Source organism: Etheostoma spectabile, chromosome 12, assembly GCF_008692095.1.
Source record: "Etheostoma spectabile isolate EspeVRDwgs_2016 chromosome 12, UIUC_Espe_1.0, whole genome shotgun sequence".
NCBI classification, from domain to species: domain Eukaryota; kingdom Metazoa; phylum Chordata; class Actinopteri; order Perciformes; family Percidae; genus Etheostoma; species Etheostoma spectabile.
Window position 1 is genome coordinate 23,730,381 of NC_045744.1, and position 17,224 is coordinate 23,747,604.

The 17,224-nt window shown below is 40.9% G+C and overlaps 1 protein-coding gene across 1 annotated transcript; it reads left to right on the top strand.

The window, feature by feature from the left end:
- Positions 1-1,158: 1,158 nt before the first annotated feature.
- Positions 1,159-15,376, top strand: marchf11 (membrane-associated ring finger (C3HC4) 11). The gene is made up of 4 exons (XM_032531104.1): positions 1,159-1,588; positions 10,539-10,694; positions 12,360-12,552; positions 14,823-15,376. Exons 1-4 carry the CDS (start codon positions 1,238-1,240, stop codon positions 15,143-15,145), a joined length of 1,023 nt encoding a protein of 340 aa, XP_032386995.1. The 5' UTR covers positions 1,159-1,237; the 3' UTR covers positions 15,146-15,376.
- The last annotated feature ends 1,848 nt before the right edge of the window (positions 15,377-17,224 follow it).

Below are 17,224 nucleotides of genomic sequence, written 5' to 3' on the forward strand. Positions count from 1 at the left end.
ACCTAAAAGAAGAAAAAAAAACATACATCACAAACATACACACATAGCTACTGATAGACAAAAGATGAAAGCTCTCCATCACACCAAAACCATCCATGCATATCCTCCCCATTCCATCCATTATTATTAGACAATAAACAGTTAAGGTCATTAATATAGACAGTTGATAAAAGAATACAAGATAAATAAATAAATAAAAATAAAACTCAAGTAGCCTATAGGTATCAAGTATGAGGAAATCAGTTGCAGCTTGTAAGCAAATAATTAAGAATTTTAGTTCTGATCTTCCATGAAATCAACTTCTTCTTCTCTGGGAACTACACCCCCCCCCCCCCCCCCCCCCCCTCCTGGACTCCCTCTGACAGATCAGATAGAGACTAAACCAAAAGGCGGGAGTCTGGCACAACCTCCTCTGATTGGCCAACACTTGGTTTCTGTTAACCCTTTCACTGACGTGGTTACAGGTGCATCAGACACACAGGATGATAAACCTGGTTCCGGCCCTTTGGACCTGGAATTGTTCGTCCTGTCACTAACAGACAAGATCGCAAACTCTTAACTTAAGCACTAAAAATGATTTAAATGCTTTTTTTAAAATTATTTATTATAATTTTTAGGGGGGCTGAGATGGGTGAGTCTCCCTAAGAAGGGTTTATAATCTCCAATGGCGCACGGGTCTGTAAAGTTATCTCCTTTATCATATTAATGGGATAATGATGTGATTTATTGGGCATCTCCCCGGGGAAATGAGCTTTTTTGCCTCCTGAGAGCGCACGAACCAGGGAACTTGCATCTGAGGATTCTTGCTCAAGAGCCCATCAGCAGGGTGAACAGTGCCCCGGTTTTAACCCGGGTTGTCCCGTTTGGAGGACGGGCTTCCCTACGCCACAGCCGCTGTGTAACTGTGAGCTTCCTCGGTTGGGAGTGAAGAGGCGGAGGAGGAAGAGGAGGAAAGGGTGGGGGATTCGCGGCGCTTCAGGACGGCTGAGTCCTGTTGCGATGCATGGAGGCTGCTTGGAAATGCTCCCCGGGTCTCCGGAGCGCATGAGGGGGTTCCAACCGAGCAACGGGCCCCAGCACCGAGGGGATCCGGCCGCTTATCTCCGCCAGGCTGCCACACCATAGGTGCGGATACAGGAGGGAGCACATTGGCTCGGTATCCACGCATAGTCGCCCACAGGACCTGGATCTGGGAGCCTAAAGGCTGCATCACTTCACACCGACCTTTTATTGTATTATGAACACAGAGGAGGGAGAGGCGGGTGCAGCTTGCGGGGAGACGAGGGGAGAAGACACCGGCATCACCGACCGCCACACCTGGGATGGAGGCGAGCCACTGGACCGCCAAGGACGTCGGCACCCCGAGGATGAGGACGGGGCACCAAAGCAGGCAGAGGACAGAGAGGGCTGCCGGGAGGGCCGGGGCTGCAGGGGAGCAGGTGAGGGGAGCAACGGGGGGAATTTTTCCAGCGAGGAAGGGGCGGTCGGGGGGGCATCGTGCAAGGAGCAGACGATGCACTCAAACTGCAGCAGCGAGACCTGCATCCCCACTCCCAGCTGCCGGATCTGCTTCCAAGGCGCAGAGCAGGTAAATGGAAATACTACTGACGTGTGTGTGTGAAACAGATCGGATATGTGTCATATTTCTGTTATCAAATATCGTATCTCTCTATTGGGTTATTAGGTTTAAAGTGCTGTTTTTTGTCAATAGGGGGGGTTATTTAAATTGAATGATGGTGTGGGCACAGAGATCATCACAGAGCTGCACATCGTCTTTGCACTATGCTCCATAATTAAGAAAATAACTATCATAACTATTTCCTCGACCTGTCTATATTGTTTCTGTTTAGAATGTGTATATATTATCTATTGCAAGCGCATTGAGAGCAATGGTGATCCAAAGCAAAATTGCTCGTATGTGTCCTCCTACCAGGCAAATAAAGCTGATTCTGATTCAGAATCTTCTGTTTTGACATGCTGGAAACTGGTCTGATCGGATGGTTTTCAGTACTAAAGAGAGCCAAGCAGAACCAAAATGTAAAACCTCCCATTTACCCACACAGGTGATTTCAAAGATTCTGTCTGATTAGACCTCTGCTCAGGTTGGAGGTGTACCAGGGCTTAGATGGAAACGTATTGGCCACAGTCTTTTCTACCAATAAGAATAAGAAAGCTGTCATTTGTCCTGTTCTGTCAAGTGCGACAGAGCTAACAGGAGGAGACTCAGGAAGATGTCAATCAATCAGTCCACCCCATACACCCCCACACAGACCCAGTCAGCCAGGTTAACCCTTGTGTTGTCCTCCCGGGTCAAAAACAGACAAAGATTTGTCATTTTTGTCCCTTTTTCAGACTTTTTTGTTTTTAAGTATTCACCAACACCACCTTACAACCACTAGTTTTACTACTTATTGTAATTTACGGTCCATAACCCTCATTTAAACAGAGGTATACCTAATATTTGAGTTAAAAAAGTAAAGATTTTGAATTATTTGACTAACAGATAAGATCAGAGGGACGTACAGATGAGTTTACTCAGGAATGCAAGTGATCAGTTGGGTTTGTAAAGAGTGTTGTAAGGAATCCAATCTATTTTTTGTGGTAATTTGGTTAAAAAGAAACCCATATATCAGACATAGAGATTTTTTTAAAGGGGTCAAATTTGACCCGAGGACAACAGGAGGGTTAATGGAAACTACCTGGGCCTTGACGACCTTATATCGTCACTGTCAGGTGCAAACCTTGTACATCCAAAACTGTTGCTTCTCAGGAAATGAAAACAATATTTTAATGGCGATATAAGGTTTCTGAGTGACAGTGACAATACGTAGCAACTTCAACAAAATCAAACATCTATGATAGTGCAGAAAAGTTACTTTGGACCAATACAGGACCTGGATTTCAGCACCACGGACAGCTCCAACAAGGACTCTCATCATTGGACTGTCTAACAGCTGAGTTTCTAGAGATGAAAAGTGATTGAATACATGTTTTCTACTCTGCTACAGTTCAGGGAGAAATAATGTCAACTCTACCGAGAGTGCAGCGCATTATGTGTTTGTTTTTTTAAATCACAACCGATTTTAATCTTGATTGTATAACGATTTTTACCCGATTCACAATGCATCGTTATATCCTTACAGATTTTTACAAATGAAACATATGATCACCTGGCAACATCAAATGTTTTTCAATTACCCAACAGTATATTAAACACTTAAAGTCAAGCCTTTCTTGACATGCTACAGGAACATGCACTCCGTAATAATATCAGAAAAGACTTAAAGACGACTGTAACCATTTCCTAACATAATGGATCACCGGTGCTTTAAAATCTGCAACCACAGCGAGCCAGAGGGACTCGTAGCCGCATTACGCTTCCACCATGACCAGAGAACCTTTCCACAGAAATTACTAATTGCAGTTAATGTGTTGGTACAGTATATAAAGTCAGTAGTTAGTTATCTGTAATGACTCCAAAGTATTCCTCATTATGCTTGAGGACCCCTTGGAGGATCCCTAGAGGTCCTTAAACCTCCCTCTTTGGAACCACTGACTGAGTACACAGTAACAATGTGTACTGCATCAAAGTCACGCAAGAAAGAACACAAATTCATTTTGAAAGCAGTTTAAAATACAATCGCAGCTGCATAAGTGTCCAGAGGTAACGTCACACTTTAGTCCCACAGGGTTTACAGCCGTCTGAGGTCAACAGGAAATGATTTGATCTTTCTATATCAGAAATTTGGGTAAAAAAACGTAACATGGAGGGTTCCCTACAACGCTCCTCACAAGTTAATTAAATAATCAGTGCACTACTTTCATTAAATCTGTGTTTTTTGGCAATTTATAGCATTTGGAGAAAATACTAATTGATAAAAGAACTTGTGTGACAAATGTAAAAAAGAAGAAGAAAATGTAAAAAAAAAGGGGGGCAAAAATGTGAAACAATGCTTAATAAAGTGACAAAAATGTCAAAAAGCTTTAAAAACTGGAGAAAAAAACAGAAATTTGAAAAGGCTGAAAAAAAGTCAACAAACGTTGAAAAAGTGACAAAAACATCGTTGGAAAGAGACAAAAGGGTCAAAAAGACGACTACAACGTTGAAATTTTGACTCAGAAAAACAACCCTTCGCAGGTCGGCGGGAAGACAACACGAGGGTTAAATACAAATTACATTACATACAAACGGCTGGTTCACAAGGACAGAACTGTAATTCTAACAAGTCAAAATTGTAGCTGTTGGGTAACTGAAAAACATTCGATGTCAGTAGATGATCATATGTTTTGTTTGTGAAATCTCAAGGGATATAACATTGCATTGTGAAAAATTCAATATACAACAAAGATTGCAACCGGTTGTGATGAACAACATAATGCGCTGCACTCTCGGTAGAGTTGACACTATTTCTCCCTGAAATGTAGCAGAGTAGAAAACATGTATTCAATCACTTTTCATCTCTAGAAACTCAGCTGTTAGACAGTCCAATGATGAGAGTCCTTATTGGAGCTGTCCGTGGTGCTGAAATCCAGGTCCTGTATTGGTCCAAAGTAACTTTTCTGCACTATCATAGATGTTTGATTTTGTTGAGGTTGTTAGATTTTGTCACTGTCAGTCAGAAACCTTGTATTGCCATATTTTGTCATTACATTTTTCATTTTATTTAATATTTCAGGACAATACACATTGCTGAACATGTACAATATTACAGGTAAAAATGCCTGATTGTAGACCGAGGGCTAATTTCCATCCAATAAAAAAATGACAAAAGATATACAATAGTAACATTTGATATGCTGTGTAATACAAGGAAAAACAGAGAGGAAAGAACAGGACAATTCATTAGTAAGTGTTAAAACAGAGGCACAATTCATTAGTATGCTCTTCTTGGCTAATTCAGTACAGCATGCACAATTTCTTGTGTTATCACCTGTTACGTCTGTCTTTGGGTTTTGCAAATAAGCGATTTCATCCCACTTTGTCGAAGGTAAATACCTCCATATAATATTTTCAAAATAATGTTGTTAATTTCCTGAAAAGCAACAGTTTTGGACGTACAAGGTTTTCACCTGACAGTGACGATATGAGGTCTTCAAGGCCCAGACAGCAGCTATATGACTGATTGGTTAGTTTTGTGCTCATGTGTTTCTTAAAAATAAGTCATTCTACATGAAAAAAAGCATTAATGACTAATTGACTAAAGACTAAGTCGACTTACTGATTAGTCGACTGTTTGACTAGGAGGGGCAGCCTATAAAACACATAGTAATTTTTCAAATTCCTGTGTAGAGGTGACTTAAATTTAAGTCCAGGTCTTCCCAGTTGTACAATCAACAAACTGCTTCACGTCAGAGGTGGATGACAAAGACTGAATCTATATAATCCCCAAGTGATGCATCGGTCTGTCTGTGTGTCTTCCTGGAGGTGGATGGACAGATGTGGACCTTGGAGGACAAATGGACACTGTGTCCGCCCGTCTCTGTAATCTGACACTCTGCAGGCCCATTTGGCTCGTGACAGCGAGCCTCGGTGAGGGACCATTTATCCTCGCCAGAGCTAAAGGGAAAGAGAGGAGTCAGGGCAGTAAAGGCCTAAGTGAATATCCTGTCTTTTGAACGTAGGCTATAGCTATTAGCAGAGCTAATCTAATAGCTCTGCCTCCGGGTCCAGACTGATATTTGATTTTGATACAAGGCCGCAGGCCGGGCCGGCTCGCCGGTTATCAAGAAGATTGCAAAACAGAAATATGACACTGTGAAATAGTCACAGCTGAGCGGATGAGAGTGAGGAAGAGTGAAGGTTAATCAGCATCGGTGGATGGCTGGTTAGAATTTTGACCAATGTTGAACTTGCAATATATCAGCGTTAGGGTCATAAGGAAGTAGCAGAGAGCAAAAACAAATTCTCAACTCAAATTTGTTATGGATGCACTGAGTTATTAGCCTGGTTTTACCAGACTCTGGCCCATTAGCCCGGTCCTACCAGACTCTGGTCCATTGGCTTGGTCCTACCAGACTCTGGCCCATTAGCCCGGTCCTACCAGACTCTGGTCCATTGGCTTGGTCCTACCAGACTCTGGCTCATTAGCCTGGTCCTACCAGACTCTGGTTTTTGGTGACCATACTGTACATGGACATGCTATAGTTCTATTACCAATCTTCAGCAGCGGTGGAAAAAGTATTCAGATCCTTAACTTAAGTAAAATTACCAATACCACACTGTAAAATACTCTGCGACAAGTAAAAGTCATGCATTAAAGATGGTCCTTAAGTAAAAGTCTTTAAGTATTATCAGGAAAATGTACTCAAACTATTAAAAGTAAAGAAAAATCCTCCCATTTTAGAAAATGGAAACATTCCAAACAGTGTGTTTAATGTTCTCATCATCTCAGGTGAACTTGTAAGTCGTTATATTGGTGGCAATTTTCATTTATAATAAAAACTGATTATTTATATGTGCAGGAATCTTAATGTGTAAAGTAACTTGTAACTAAAGCTGTCAGATGAATGTAGTGGAGTAAAAAGTACAATATTTCTCTCTGAAATGTAGCGAAGTAGAAGTAGAAAGTGGCATGAAAAGTAAAGTACAAGTAGTTCAACATTTGTACTGAAGTACAGTACTTGAGTACCTATACTGATTCACTTTCCACCCCTGCTCTTCAGTTCAGCCTTGTTGACTTTCTAGTGCAGTCCAGACTCCATTGGCTTTCATAACACTAAAATAAGTGGAATATTTTCATCAAATGTCCCCTCAGAGATTTCAGAAACGTATTAAAATCCTCCTTGATGCTGGTTTTTATCACGTCTTCAGTACATAGCCGACCCGCTACAGTTTATCCAAGTGAAAGCCTCCGAGGTCCTTTTAAACCCACAAGGTTAATATGACAAGATGAAAAACGAGCTGCCTGACCACTGACCTTAATATACTATTAATATGCCACTCACAGCCCAGCCGGCAGGTCAAAGCTACAACAATGGCTGCTTAAGGAAGGCCTCGAGGAGGAAGAAAAAAGAAAAAGAAAACCCAGAACAAATAGATCTGGCAGTGCTGATTAATGCCATGCTGCACCCACGCCGTTAATATCCGCCATGTGTTGTAGCTTTGAGAAATGATCATTGATCGGAGCGATGCTGGTAAAGCCCTCCGGTGAGCGAGTCATGTATTTTCTTTGATGCATGACTCGCTGGAAGAATAGGCCAAACTGAGCCCTTAAACAAGGATTTCTAGATGATGGGAAGGTTGACACATAGACCTTGGAAATGGACACATGATTAATGTGGTGGAGACGGCTTTAGTATCGACCCAAAATCTGTTTCTTTCTGTTTCTTAAAGGTTCTCTCACTGCTGAAAGAAACACTGGACAAGATATGAATGTTAAGTAGCTGCTGTAGCTAATTAAAGCTTAACTCTGCCAAAATGGGATTGTACCCAAGTGTTACCTTAACAGACAATAAAAACAGTGCAAACAAATGCTCCCGGACGAGCCCCCAAAAAGTCTTACGACCCAAAGTAGTCTAGGGGTGGAGGACGGAAACAGTTTAAACTAATAAACTCGGGACAGAAAACAAACGGTAAATAAGGCAATTTTATTTGGTCCCGCACAACACGAGGCAACTTAAAACAACCTTTAAAAGGAAGATGAAAATAGGCACAGGTATCACAAGTCTGATTGAGAGCGGGTCACACAGCAGCTCCTAGCACCTCTCAATGCTGACACCAAGTAAAACTTAAGTTTAAAAGCATAATGAGGATGGTTTTGGGGTAAAATTGCCTCTTGAATGGGAGAGTTAGGGGCGCTACTATGATAGCATGAACATCACTATTTTTAAAACCACTAAGAAGACTCGACACAACATGACACTTTGCTCCAAGTATCACCAGGGGCTCTACACATGAACTCAGCATTGAGAACATTGTTTGCGTACACAGAGATTTCTAAAAAGCCAAGATGGCGGCAAGTAGAAAAAAACAACTGCTAAAAGGAGTCGTTCAAAACCTTTCTTTTTATTAAACTCTGTGTACACCAACAATGTTCTCAATGCTGAGTTCATGTGTAGAGACTCTGGTGATACTTGGAGCAAAGTGTCATGTTGTGTCAAGTCTTCTTTGTGTTTTAAAAATAGTAATTTTGATGCTATCATAGTAGCGCCCCTAGCTCTCCCATTTAAAAGGTAATTTGACTGCGAAATGAAAATACAGTCATTCTTAAAAGTGACATTTCCATCCTCATTATGCTTTTAAATGAAAGTTTGACTCGGGTACATTCACAAAAAAAACAACTAAGTTGCATTTTGGCAAGAGTTACGCTTTAACCCTCCTGTTGGCCTCGGGTCAAATTTGACCCATTTCCAAAATGTTTCTATATCAGAAATTTGGGTTTCTTTCAACAAACTTTTAAATCAAATAACGTGAATGGTTCCTACAATGCTCTTCAAAATTTTTATTCAATTTCATAGCATTTTAAAAATAAGTTGTTATAAAAGAACGTTGAAAAAAGTGACAAAATCATTTGTAAGAAAACACAAAAACGTCAAAATGTGCATAAAAAAACGAAAAGGAACACAAAAGTGTCGGAAAAGGGGGGCGGCCTCTAGCTCACCCAGTAGGAGGCCCCATGTAGACTGAGTCCTGCAGCGGCCCGGGTTTGAGTCTGACCTGTTGCCCTTTGCTGCGTGTCATCCCCCCATCTATCTCCCCCTTTCATGTCTATCCACTGTCACTATAATAAAGGGAAAAGCCCCCAAAAATAAAATTAAAAAAGATTATTGACGGAAAAGACATGAAAAACGTTGAAAAAAATTTTGACCCAGAAAAACTTAAAAAGTTGAACGGTCATGTCAGAGGTGGATGACAAAGACTGAATCTATATCATCCCCAAGTGATGCATCGGTCTGTCTGCATGTCTTCCTGGAGGTGGATGGACAGATGTGGACCTTCGGGGGGGGGGGGGGGACAAATGGACACTGTGTCCACCCGTCTCTGAAATCCGACACTCTGCAGGCCCATTTCGTGACAGCGTGTCACAGCAGTCTTTGTTCCGCTGTCTCCATGTTACATTGTTGAATTTGTGTGAAAGGAAAGCTCCTTTACATCTGCTTTTGCTTTTGCTTCCATTTGGATTCTGGCAGCATTTATCTTCCCAGAGTAACTAATTCATTTCAAAAGACCAGTGTTTTTACAAAGTATAACCTTTGTTCCACCAGTTCACTACACCCGGGCTTTCTCTCCTGTGTCTGGCCTCTCATTAATAGTTTCCTTGTGTTTCCTTTGGGTATCCAAATCAATTTTCGTAGAGCCTTAAAGCTTTTTTTTTTATTGATGTTGCTCATCATTTCTGATAAAGGGTTGAGATCAGGAGATGATGATGATGATGAAGACTTTAACGATGACGAATCCAAGGATTTTAAATTATTTGCAGCTTTATTCAAACAGTGAACGAACCTTCATGACACAGTGAGCCGACTCTGTACACACACGGATGTCAAGAGTGACCAACAAACATCAGAATAACTGGGTATCTTATAGTCTTCTTGTCCTGCAGTGGTCAGTTAATCTATTTCTGTGAAACAGAGTTACCTTTGACACACTCCTTATGTGTGAGACACTTCTACTCCCTTCCACATTCTGATCTATTCCTGCACCCTAGTGTCCTTTCATGCTGTCTCTACCCTAAAAGCTCAACTTTTTTATGCTTTTGATTAATATCAACCTATCAATTTCACTACCATATCTCTTTTAGTTGATGTGTTGGTGTGTATTTCTGATTTAAGCGCAGAAAGTGCTAGACAACCCCTCCCACCCTGCCAGGTTCCTCTTCCAACTACTGTCTTCTGAGAAGAGAGTTCAAAGTCTCAGGGGCAAAACATCACGCTTGTGTAATAGCACTTACCCTGCCACTATCAGGCTCTTTAATGCTCAGACAAAATGACTAAATGCACATTATTCAAATGCACTTTAAAGACTGCACAAGACACTTCATGGGAAGTTGCAATATCACGAGGTCTTTACAGCTTTTTACTGCTTTGAATGACTGTGATTGTCTTTTATGAACTGTATGTTCCTGTGTTATGTATTGCCTTTTTTAATCTGTCTGGCACCAGGACAAATTCCAGTTTATGTCTGTTTAAAGTCAATAATAATAATAATAATAATAATACATTTATTTTTTATAGCGCTTTTCTGAACACTCAAAGACTCTTTACAGTTTTGGTTTACGAACAAAGAAAACATACGTAGACATGACAGACAAAAAAGAAAAGGAAGACATAAAAAGGAAGACTTGAACTTCATTTTCTAATTAGCAGCAATTTCTTTAATTTTTCTTTTCGTTTTTAAATTTTTTCTTTTAAATTTAATTTTTTTTAATTGGCAGCAAAAACTTGTTTTGCATCTATATGGTCATAGTTGAAAACTAATCGATTATTTGATTCATTTTTGCAGCTGTAGGTATCCAACAACCCTCCAGAATATTCTACCACTTGTTGGCCCCATTTAATCTCCGTTCACGTTTGACCTTTGCCCTCTGTCGGGTCTCCAGGGCGACCTGTTGAACCCGTGCCGGTGCGACGGTTCGGTGCGGTACACCCACCAGCACTGCCTGCTGAAGTGGATCAGCGAGCGCGGCTGCTGGACCTGCGAGCTCTGCTGCTACCGCTTCCACGTCATCGCCATCAACCTGAAGACGCCTCGGCAGGTAAATGTTTCCTTTCCACTTTCTGTCTGTCTTGACATGCCGTACAAAGGAGAAGGCGGGATCAAAGATGGTTCCAAGATTGCGGGTGGAGGGGGCAACGTTGGAGCTATCAATTTTGAGTTGCCACAGTAAGAAACTCTCAGCACACATGTTTACAGTATGTTTACATGCATACCAATATTCAACTATTATTTTGAAAATGAAAATATTCAGAACATGGTACAGACATAGGCGTAATTTACAGGGGTGATCAGGGGGTTACAACCCTCCCCCCAATAAATAAAACTGGCCAGTGCACACCCCCCCCCCCCCCCCCCAAGAAAATACCTATTATAATTTCCTTTTAAATAAATGAAGACATTTGCACCATAAATGGATGCAGAATGATCCCCCAGAATGCAGAAAATTTAGTTTTTTATATGCTCAAAAGTTCAATTTTGCTCCAAAGTAGAAACCTCAACCCCCTAAATGTTGAACCCAAACTTACGCCCTTGGATACACATCATGCGTGAACACGTGAATAAGGCCTTTTTCCAAAACTAGCATTTTCCAATTAAGACATGTAGGAGAATTCCTGTATTATTAAAGTTTTAGAGACATTCTTTGGGCCTTTATACACCGCATTGCAGTTTGCAGGGCTGCAGACCCGATAAGAAGGAGAAACACAGCTACTTTTAAACATAATCAAAAATTGGATATCAACAGGTTTTTGGATATGAGCACACATCGCTACGCCGACCTTTTCAAGAAGCTGGTTGAAGGAATGAAAGAAGGACGCTGTGTTCCCACGCTCCAGCAAGTCTTTAAATCCTGGAAAACTTCTCTTTTCCTAAAAATCCTATTTTAGCAGACAGCTAAGTCGCAAAATCATCTTTTTTTCTCGGAATAAGGGCAAAAAACTGAAAAGGATGCACATGTAAAGCTAGTCAGGGTCACCTGTGGAAACACTCTTATCTTTTCTTTAGTGAAATATTGAACACATTTGCAATCGTTTCTACAACCTCTAAATAAAGAACATTCAAGCCTTTTCAAATCTGTTGGATCCAGATGGGACTTGAGTCCCTGGCAGACTGAACAAGCACAGCTGAGGCTTTGCAAAGCTTCGGTCCACTCAGTCTGCCCAAAGTCTTCTAAAACAATCCTCCGCTCAGCATAAAAAAAGATCTTTCAATCTTCAAAAATATCCATGTTGAAATAAACACACCTACACAAAAAATTACTACATTACATGTCATTTAGCTGACGCGGTTTATCCAAAGCGACTTAAATTTGCTATATATATGTCAGAGGTCACATGCCCCTGGAGCAACTAGGGGTTAAGGGTCTTGCTCAGGGATACTTGGTTGATGTTCACAGTGGGAATCGGACCCAGGTCTCCCACACCAAAGGCATGGGTCATATATCCACTGCACCATCACCACCCCACAATTGTGTATCTCGTTTTACATGCTTGCCATCTTATGGACATAACAGCTCACCCAGAGACTGAAGACAGAGGACATTCAGAAACCACATCTCACTCAAAACAGCACGGAGAGTTTTTCTTTTTTCTTTTCATAATATGGGCACTTTAATGCAGTAGAGAGGACAGGCTCTTGCAGCAGTAGTTTGTTTCTCTCACCCCTTCAGCCTGCTAGCTGATGCTTAGTTTCTCTCTGTGTGCAGTGGCAGTCCATCACCATCACCCTGGTGGAGAAGGTGCAGATCATCGCCGTGTTCCTGGGCTCTCTCTTCCTGGTGGCCAGCATCTCCTGGCTGCTGTGGTCCACTCTGAGCCCGCAGGCCATCTGGCAGCGCCGAGACATCCTCTTTCAGATCTGCTACGGCATGTACGGCTTCATGGACCTGGTCTGCTTAGGTGAGCCTGCAGAATGTAAACAGTATCCTCTAAACTCAACTTGACTTTATCTAGCACTTTTCATGCAAGCATGCAGCCCAGTGCTTCAAGAACTAATTCAACCCTCATGTTGTCCTCGGGTCAAATCGACCCGTTGTCCCATATCAATGTTCTATTTAATTCCCCAAAATAACATGATTGATTTCACACAACGCTCTTTGCCAAGTACACATCTCTACTTTCATTAATTTTTGGGCGTCTTATCCAATTTTATAACATTTGGAGAAAAGAATTGAAGTGTTGTTGAAATAGTGTTGAGTAAAAGTTGACATATTCCAATCTGTGATTATCCATCAACATCCATTCCTTTAATTTTAGTCCAAATAATTCCTAATATCTGCTTTTCTAACTCAAACATTAGGCATAATTTCCTAATAATTAAGTTTATTGACCATAAATTTCCAAAATAACTGTAAAACTAAAGATAATAAATTAGTGTCTAAAGCGTCAAAAGTGTAAAAAAAAAGAGACAAAAACAGAATAAAATAAACACTGGAGCTAAAAAATGATATGATCTCCAATAATTAACACTTTATACTAACGCTATGACACTACTCCAATGGACTCCAATTACGTACTGCCAGATTAAAAAGATTTAAAATATTTAAATACATAAAATACAGTTCTAAAATCAGAATGCCAGTCCCTGGTACTTTTATTGGACATATGAGAAACATTTAAAAGAGAGGACCTTAGTGATCTGGCTGGAATATAAAAGAAAAGCACTGATGTATGGAGGAGCAAGTTCATTTTATTTGGTCAAAAAACTGTTGAACCTAAAGTTAAAAAACCTGGACAACCAGTTCAAACCTTATGGAAAACATTGAATTTGTTTGTGCGGAAGAAAACAAGATGATTTCACCTTTTTTTTTCTCTCTGTTTGGATTACATAAGACAAAATCTATAGCACAGAAGGAGCATTAGTTTAGGAAGAGCACCTAAGTCTCAGCTTGCATTTGTTGATTGGCAACAACTGCTTCATGAGTACTTCATGAGTACTTCATGAGTACTTCATGAGTACTTCATGAGTACTTCATCCACAGGCGGCTTGACAACCAGTTGATGGTACAGGAAAGAATATTTAGTGTTTTCTTCTCTCCTCTGTGACAGAAGATCTTTAAGTTGTGGCCAAAACTAGACATTTGAAGACTTCATTTTGGGCTTTTGGGAAACACTGGTTTACATTTTCTTACCGTTTTCTGACATTTTATAGACCAAACCACTAAACGATTATAAATTGCGGACTAATGGCCAATGAAAATTACATTAGTTGCAGCCCTACAAAAGTTGAACACTTCTGAAAACGGGTTTAAGATATATTCAGGCTCTTGTAGCCTTTGGTACCAGTGAAGCATCCAACAAATACCTCTTAGGTTTTCCCATAACCTGCGTACCCGAGTTCAGCCGTGAAAGTCAGGTTGGAGTTTAACCATTGGCTTTTCTATCGTTCTGTTGAGTCATTCATAAAGAGGTTTTCTGAAATGGAAGAAACCAGAAGCTGAGGATGATGAAGCATGTTGACGAAAAAAAATTTGATGAATTACAATACCTAATTCAGAACATTTCCTAAAGTTTGACCTTCAGATCAGAGGTGCCCACATTCTTTCATATGAAGGGCTAAAATGTATCTGGATGGAAACATAAATGTTGATGTTGAAAAATACCGCAATTCTTTACTACTACTATTTAATTTAAAAGTGAAGCACTGTGCTTTACATTGCCATAAAACTAGGATAAAGTACAGTACTTATTAGCTGTGCCAAATGTAAGTTTCATAGTCCTTATGGTTAGGATTTTACAGCACCTATAAGAGGAGGTAAGCATGAGCGCATCAAATGCCATGTTGGGCCAAAACAAAGGGAGCACAGGCCAATCGTTGCCCACAGGGCCCCAAATTGGGCAGTCTTGGGCTTAAGGAAGCGAGCTTGGAATGGCAGGATAATATCTGGGTGGGGAAAAGTGAAAGAGTAGTGCATGTCCCTCATTAACACCACTAAGGTGCCCTTGAGCAAGGCCCTTAACCCCATTAATGGAGCCAGCAGATCAGACTGGTTTGGTACTGGGCGTCTTCCAGGTATGAATGTGTGACTGTGTGAATGTGATCAGGTCATTGTTGCAAATGAGAAGTTGTTCTTAATTGACTTACCTGGATAAATTAGGGTTAAAAAAAGAATCTATTTGACCATATCCGAGGATCAACATTCCCTTAAAGTTTTTTCTCCTTGTAACAGGCTTGATTGTCCACGAGGGGGCGGCGGTGTACAACGTCTTCATGCGCTGGCGGGCCGTCAACCTCCACTGGGATCTTAAGAGCTACGATAAAGCAAAAGACATGGAGGAGACGAGCACCGGCCATTCCTCATTGGTCCCCAGGACGCTATGGTTGCCTCTGGCCACCTTTGGGCCCAATGGGCACTTAAACTCCACCCAGCTGGGGCCGCAGCCATGGACCTGCCTCTGTTTGGCCCCCATCTGCCCCGGCCTGGTGCCCCGAAGCAACCTCAGCCAGGACAGCGACTCGGGAGAGGTCGTCATTCGTGTGACATCGGTGTAACACCAGGCGGTATTTATGCAGGAACAAAGCTGAGATGGTTCTCACGTGGTGGTAACAATGGACTTCTCTGGGCAGTTTGTAATATTACACAATCTGTTGACTTCTTTTTTCTTGCAGTTTTTCCAAATGTTTTCCAAGTGTATTGTTTGTCTTCTCTGGGGCGGGTCCTCAAGACAACAGTTAAATGAAGTCATGTGTGGTGTCGTTGCCTTTGTGTTTGATTCTTAGAAGGACAAAAACACAGTCAACCGTCACCTCTACCCTTTCTTTTTCCTAACCTTTGTGCAGTATTCAAGTCTCGTGGGATAGAAGGTAGTGATGAGAAAGATGATTAGATTTACATCTTGTGACCTTTTACATCCTCAAACAGTCATGATAGAAAGGTTAATAGATTCTGTACATGGTCAACATGGCACTATAGGCGATAGGCGATAGGCTTTGGCTGATTTGAGGCATCCATGCTCGTTTTTGGCACATTTGGAGGCTTTCTGAAACAATCCCAGTGGTAATTATAACTGGGACATTGATGTGAACAAGTATTTACAGAAGTTGCCACATGACATAAACACAGTAAAATAATGAATGAAACTTTACCTTGTGTTACTTGTGTTTAAGTGGAGGTCCTTAGGTCCTTGACTGAATGCCATGCTAATAGCCCAGTGAGGCTGTAAATACATTACACATCAGATAACAATTGCTGGACGGCTTTACAATTTTAAGATGCTTATCACTAGTGGTGCAATTTTTTTTATTGTTTTTTATTGATCTAATCTGGACATTGCGTTCAGACTCAATGCAAAGTGAATTTAAGTAATGGTGCTATTGCACAATAACTCAATTTAACTAGCTCCAGGAAGCACAAATTAAACTGAGTTGTCCACCTTAACGTAAGGTGGACAAGGAGCACGCTGAACTCCCCCCCCCCTTGGATTTGTTCAGTGATTTAAATTGGTCGGGTGTGGAGTCTGTCGACCGCTATCTCAGCTGGTTGGAAAAACACTCGACCAATCAAAGGTTTTTGGTGGGATAAAAAAATGGGCATCTCATTGTCTGACATACTGTAGCTATTAGCTTTCTAGACACATCCATAAAGAATAGCAACAGAAAAACAGCCACAAAAATGGTGTCACGTGAGATCGGTGCTACTTAACAGGTTGTTGTCAGTAGATGCGTAGAAGTAACTTCTAAATTGGCGTATTGTGTTATGTTTGATCTACGAGAATAACAAAGTTAACATTTCCTCGCAACCTCTACCACGGCTTCTGACACCACTGAAAATGACAACCTAATCTCACATAAAGTAGTGAAAAGACCACAACCTTTTGACCACGCATTACGTGGCGGTGGCAGAATTAAGTATCCATGGAAACAGGTTTGGGAAAAATCCTTGTTTGGGCTAAAATAATAATGTGTACACGTACATAAGAGACGATTATGAGAAGAGGATGTGTTGCAGGCTGTGTTCCTAGCTAGTAAAGTTTAACCCTTGAGTTGTCTTTCCGAAAATCAACACTTTTGTCCCATTGTTCAACACTTTTGACAGTCATTTTTAGAATTTATGGTCAATAAACCTCATTTATAGGAAATTATGTTTGAGTTAAAAAAGCAGAAATTAGGAATTATTTAGACTAAAATTAAAGGACTGGAATACGTCAACTTTTACTCAAAACTATTTCAAAAACACGTCAATTTGTTTTCAAATGTTATAAAATTGAATCAGACGCCCCAAAATTAATGAAAGTAGAGATTTGTACTTGGCAAAGAGCGTTGGGTGGAATCAATCATGTTATTTTGGGGAATTACAATTGGGTAGTAGGTAAAACTGATATAGGACAACGGGTCAATTTGACCCGAGGACAACATGAGGGTTAAATGAGTCAACGTTGACTCTTGATTTTACACGTATTGTTCAGAAATCAGCTAGCATGCACATGATGCTGAATAAGAATCGAAGGTCAAAACAGCCTCAGGGTAACTGTTGTAAGATGGACATACATTGCTAATATCTGTACTGTAGCCTTCATTGGCTGTTTTTTGGCTAACTCGCTGACACTTTACCATTAGCATGTTAACATGCTA

Bases quoted from the DNA above. Each gene is read 5' to 3' on its own strand.
- marchf11 (XM_032531104.1), top strand. From the start codon at position 1,238: ATGAACACAGAGGAGGGAGAGGCGGGTGCAGCTTGCGGGGAGACGAGG. The intron at 1,589-10,538 runs GTAAATGGAAAT...TCGGGTCTCCAG, and splicing joins GCTTCCAAGGCGCAGAGCAG to GGCGACCTGTTGAACCCGTG. The intron at 10,695-12,359 runs GTAAATGTTTCC...CTCTGTGTGCAG, and splicing joins ACCTGAAGACGCCTCGGCAG to TGGCAGTCCATCACCATCAC.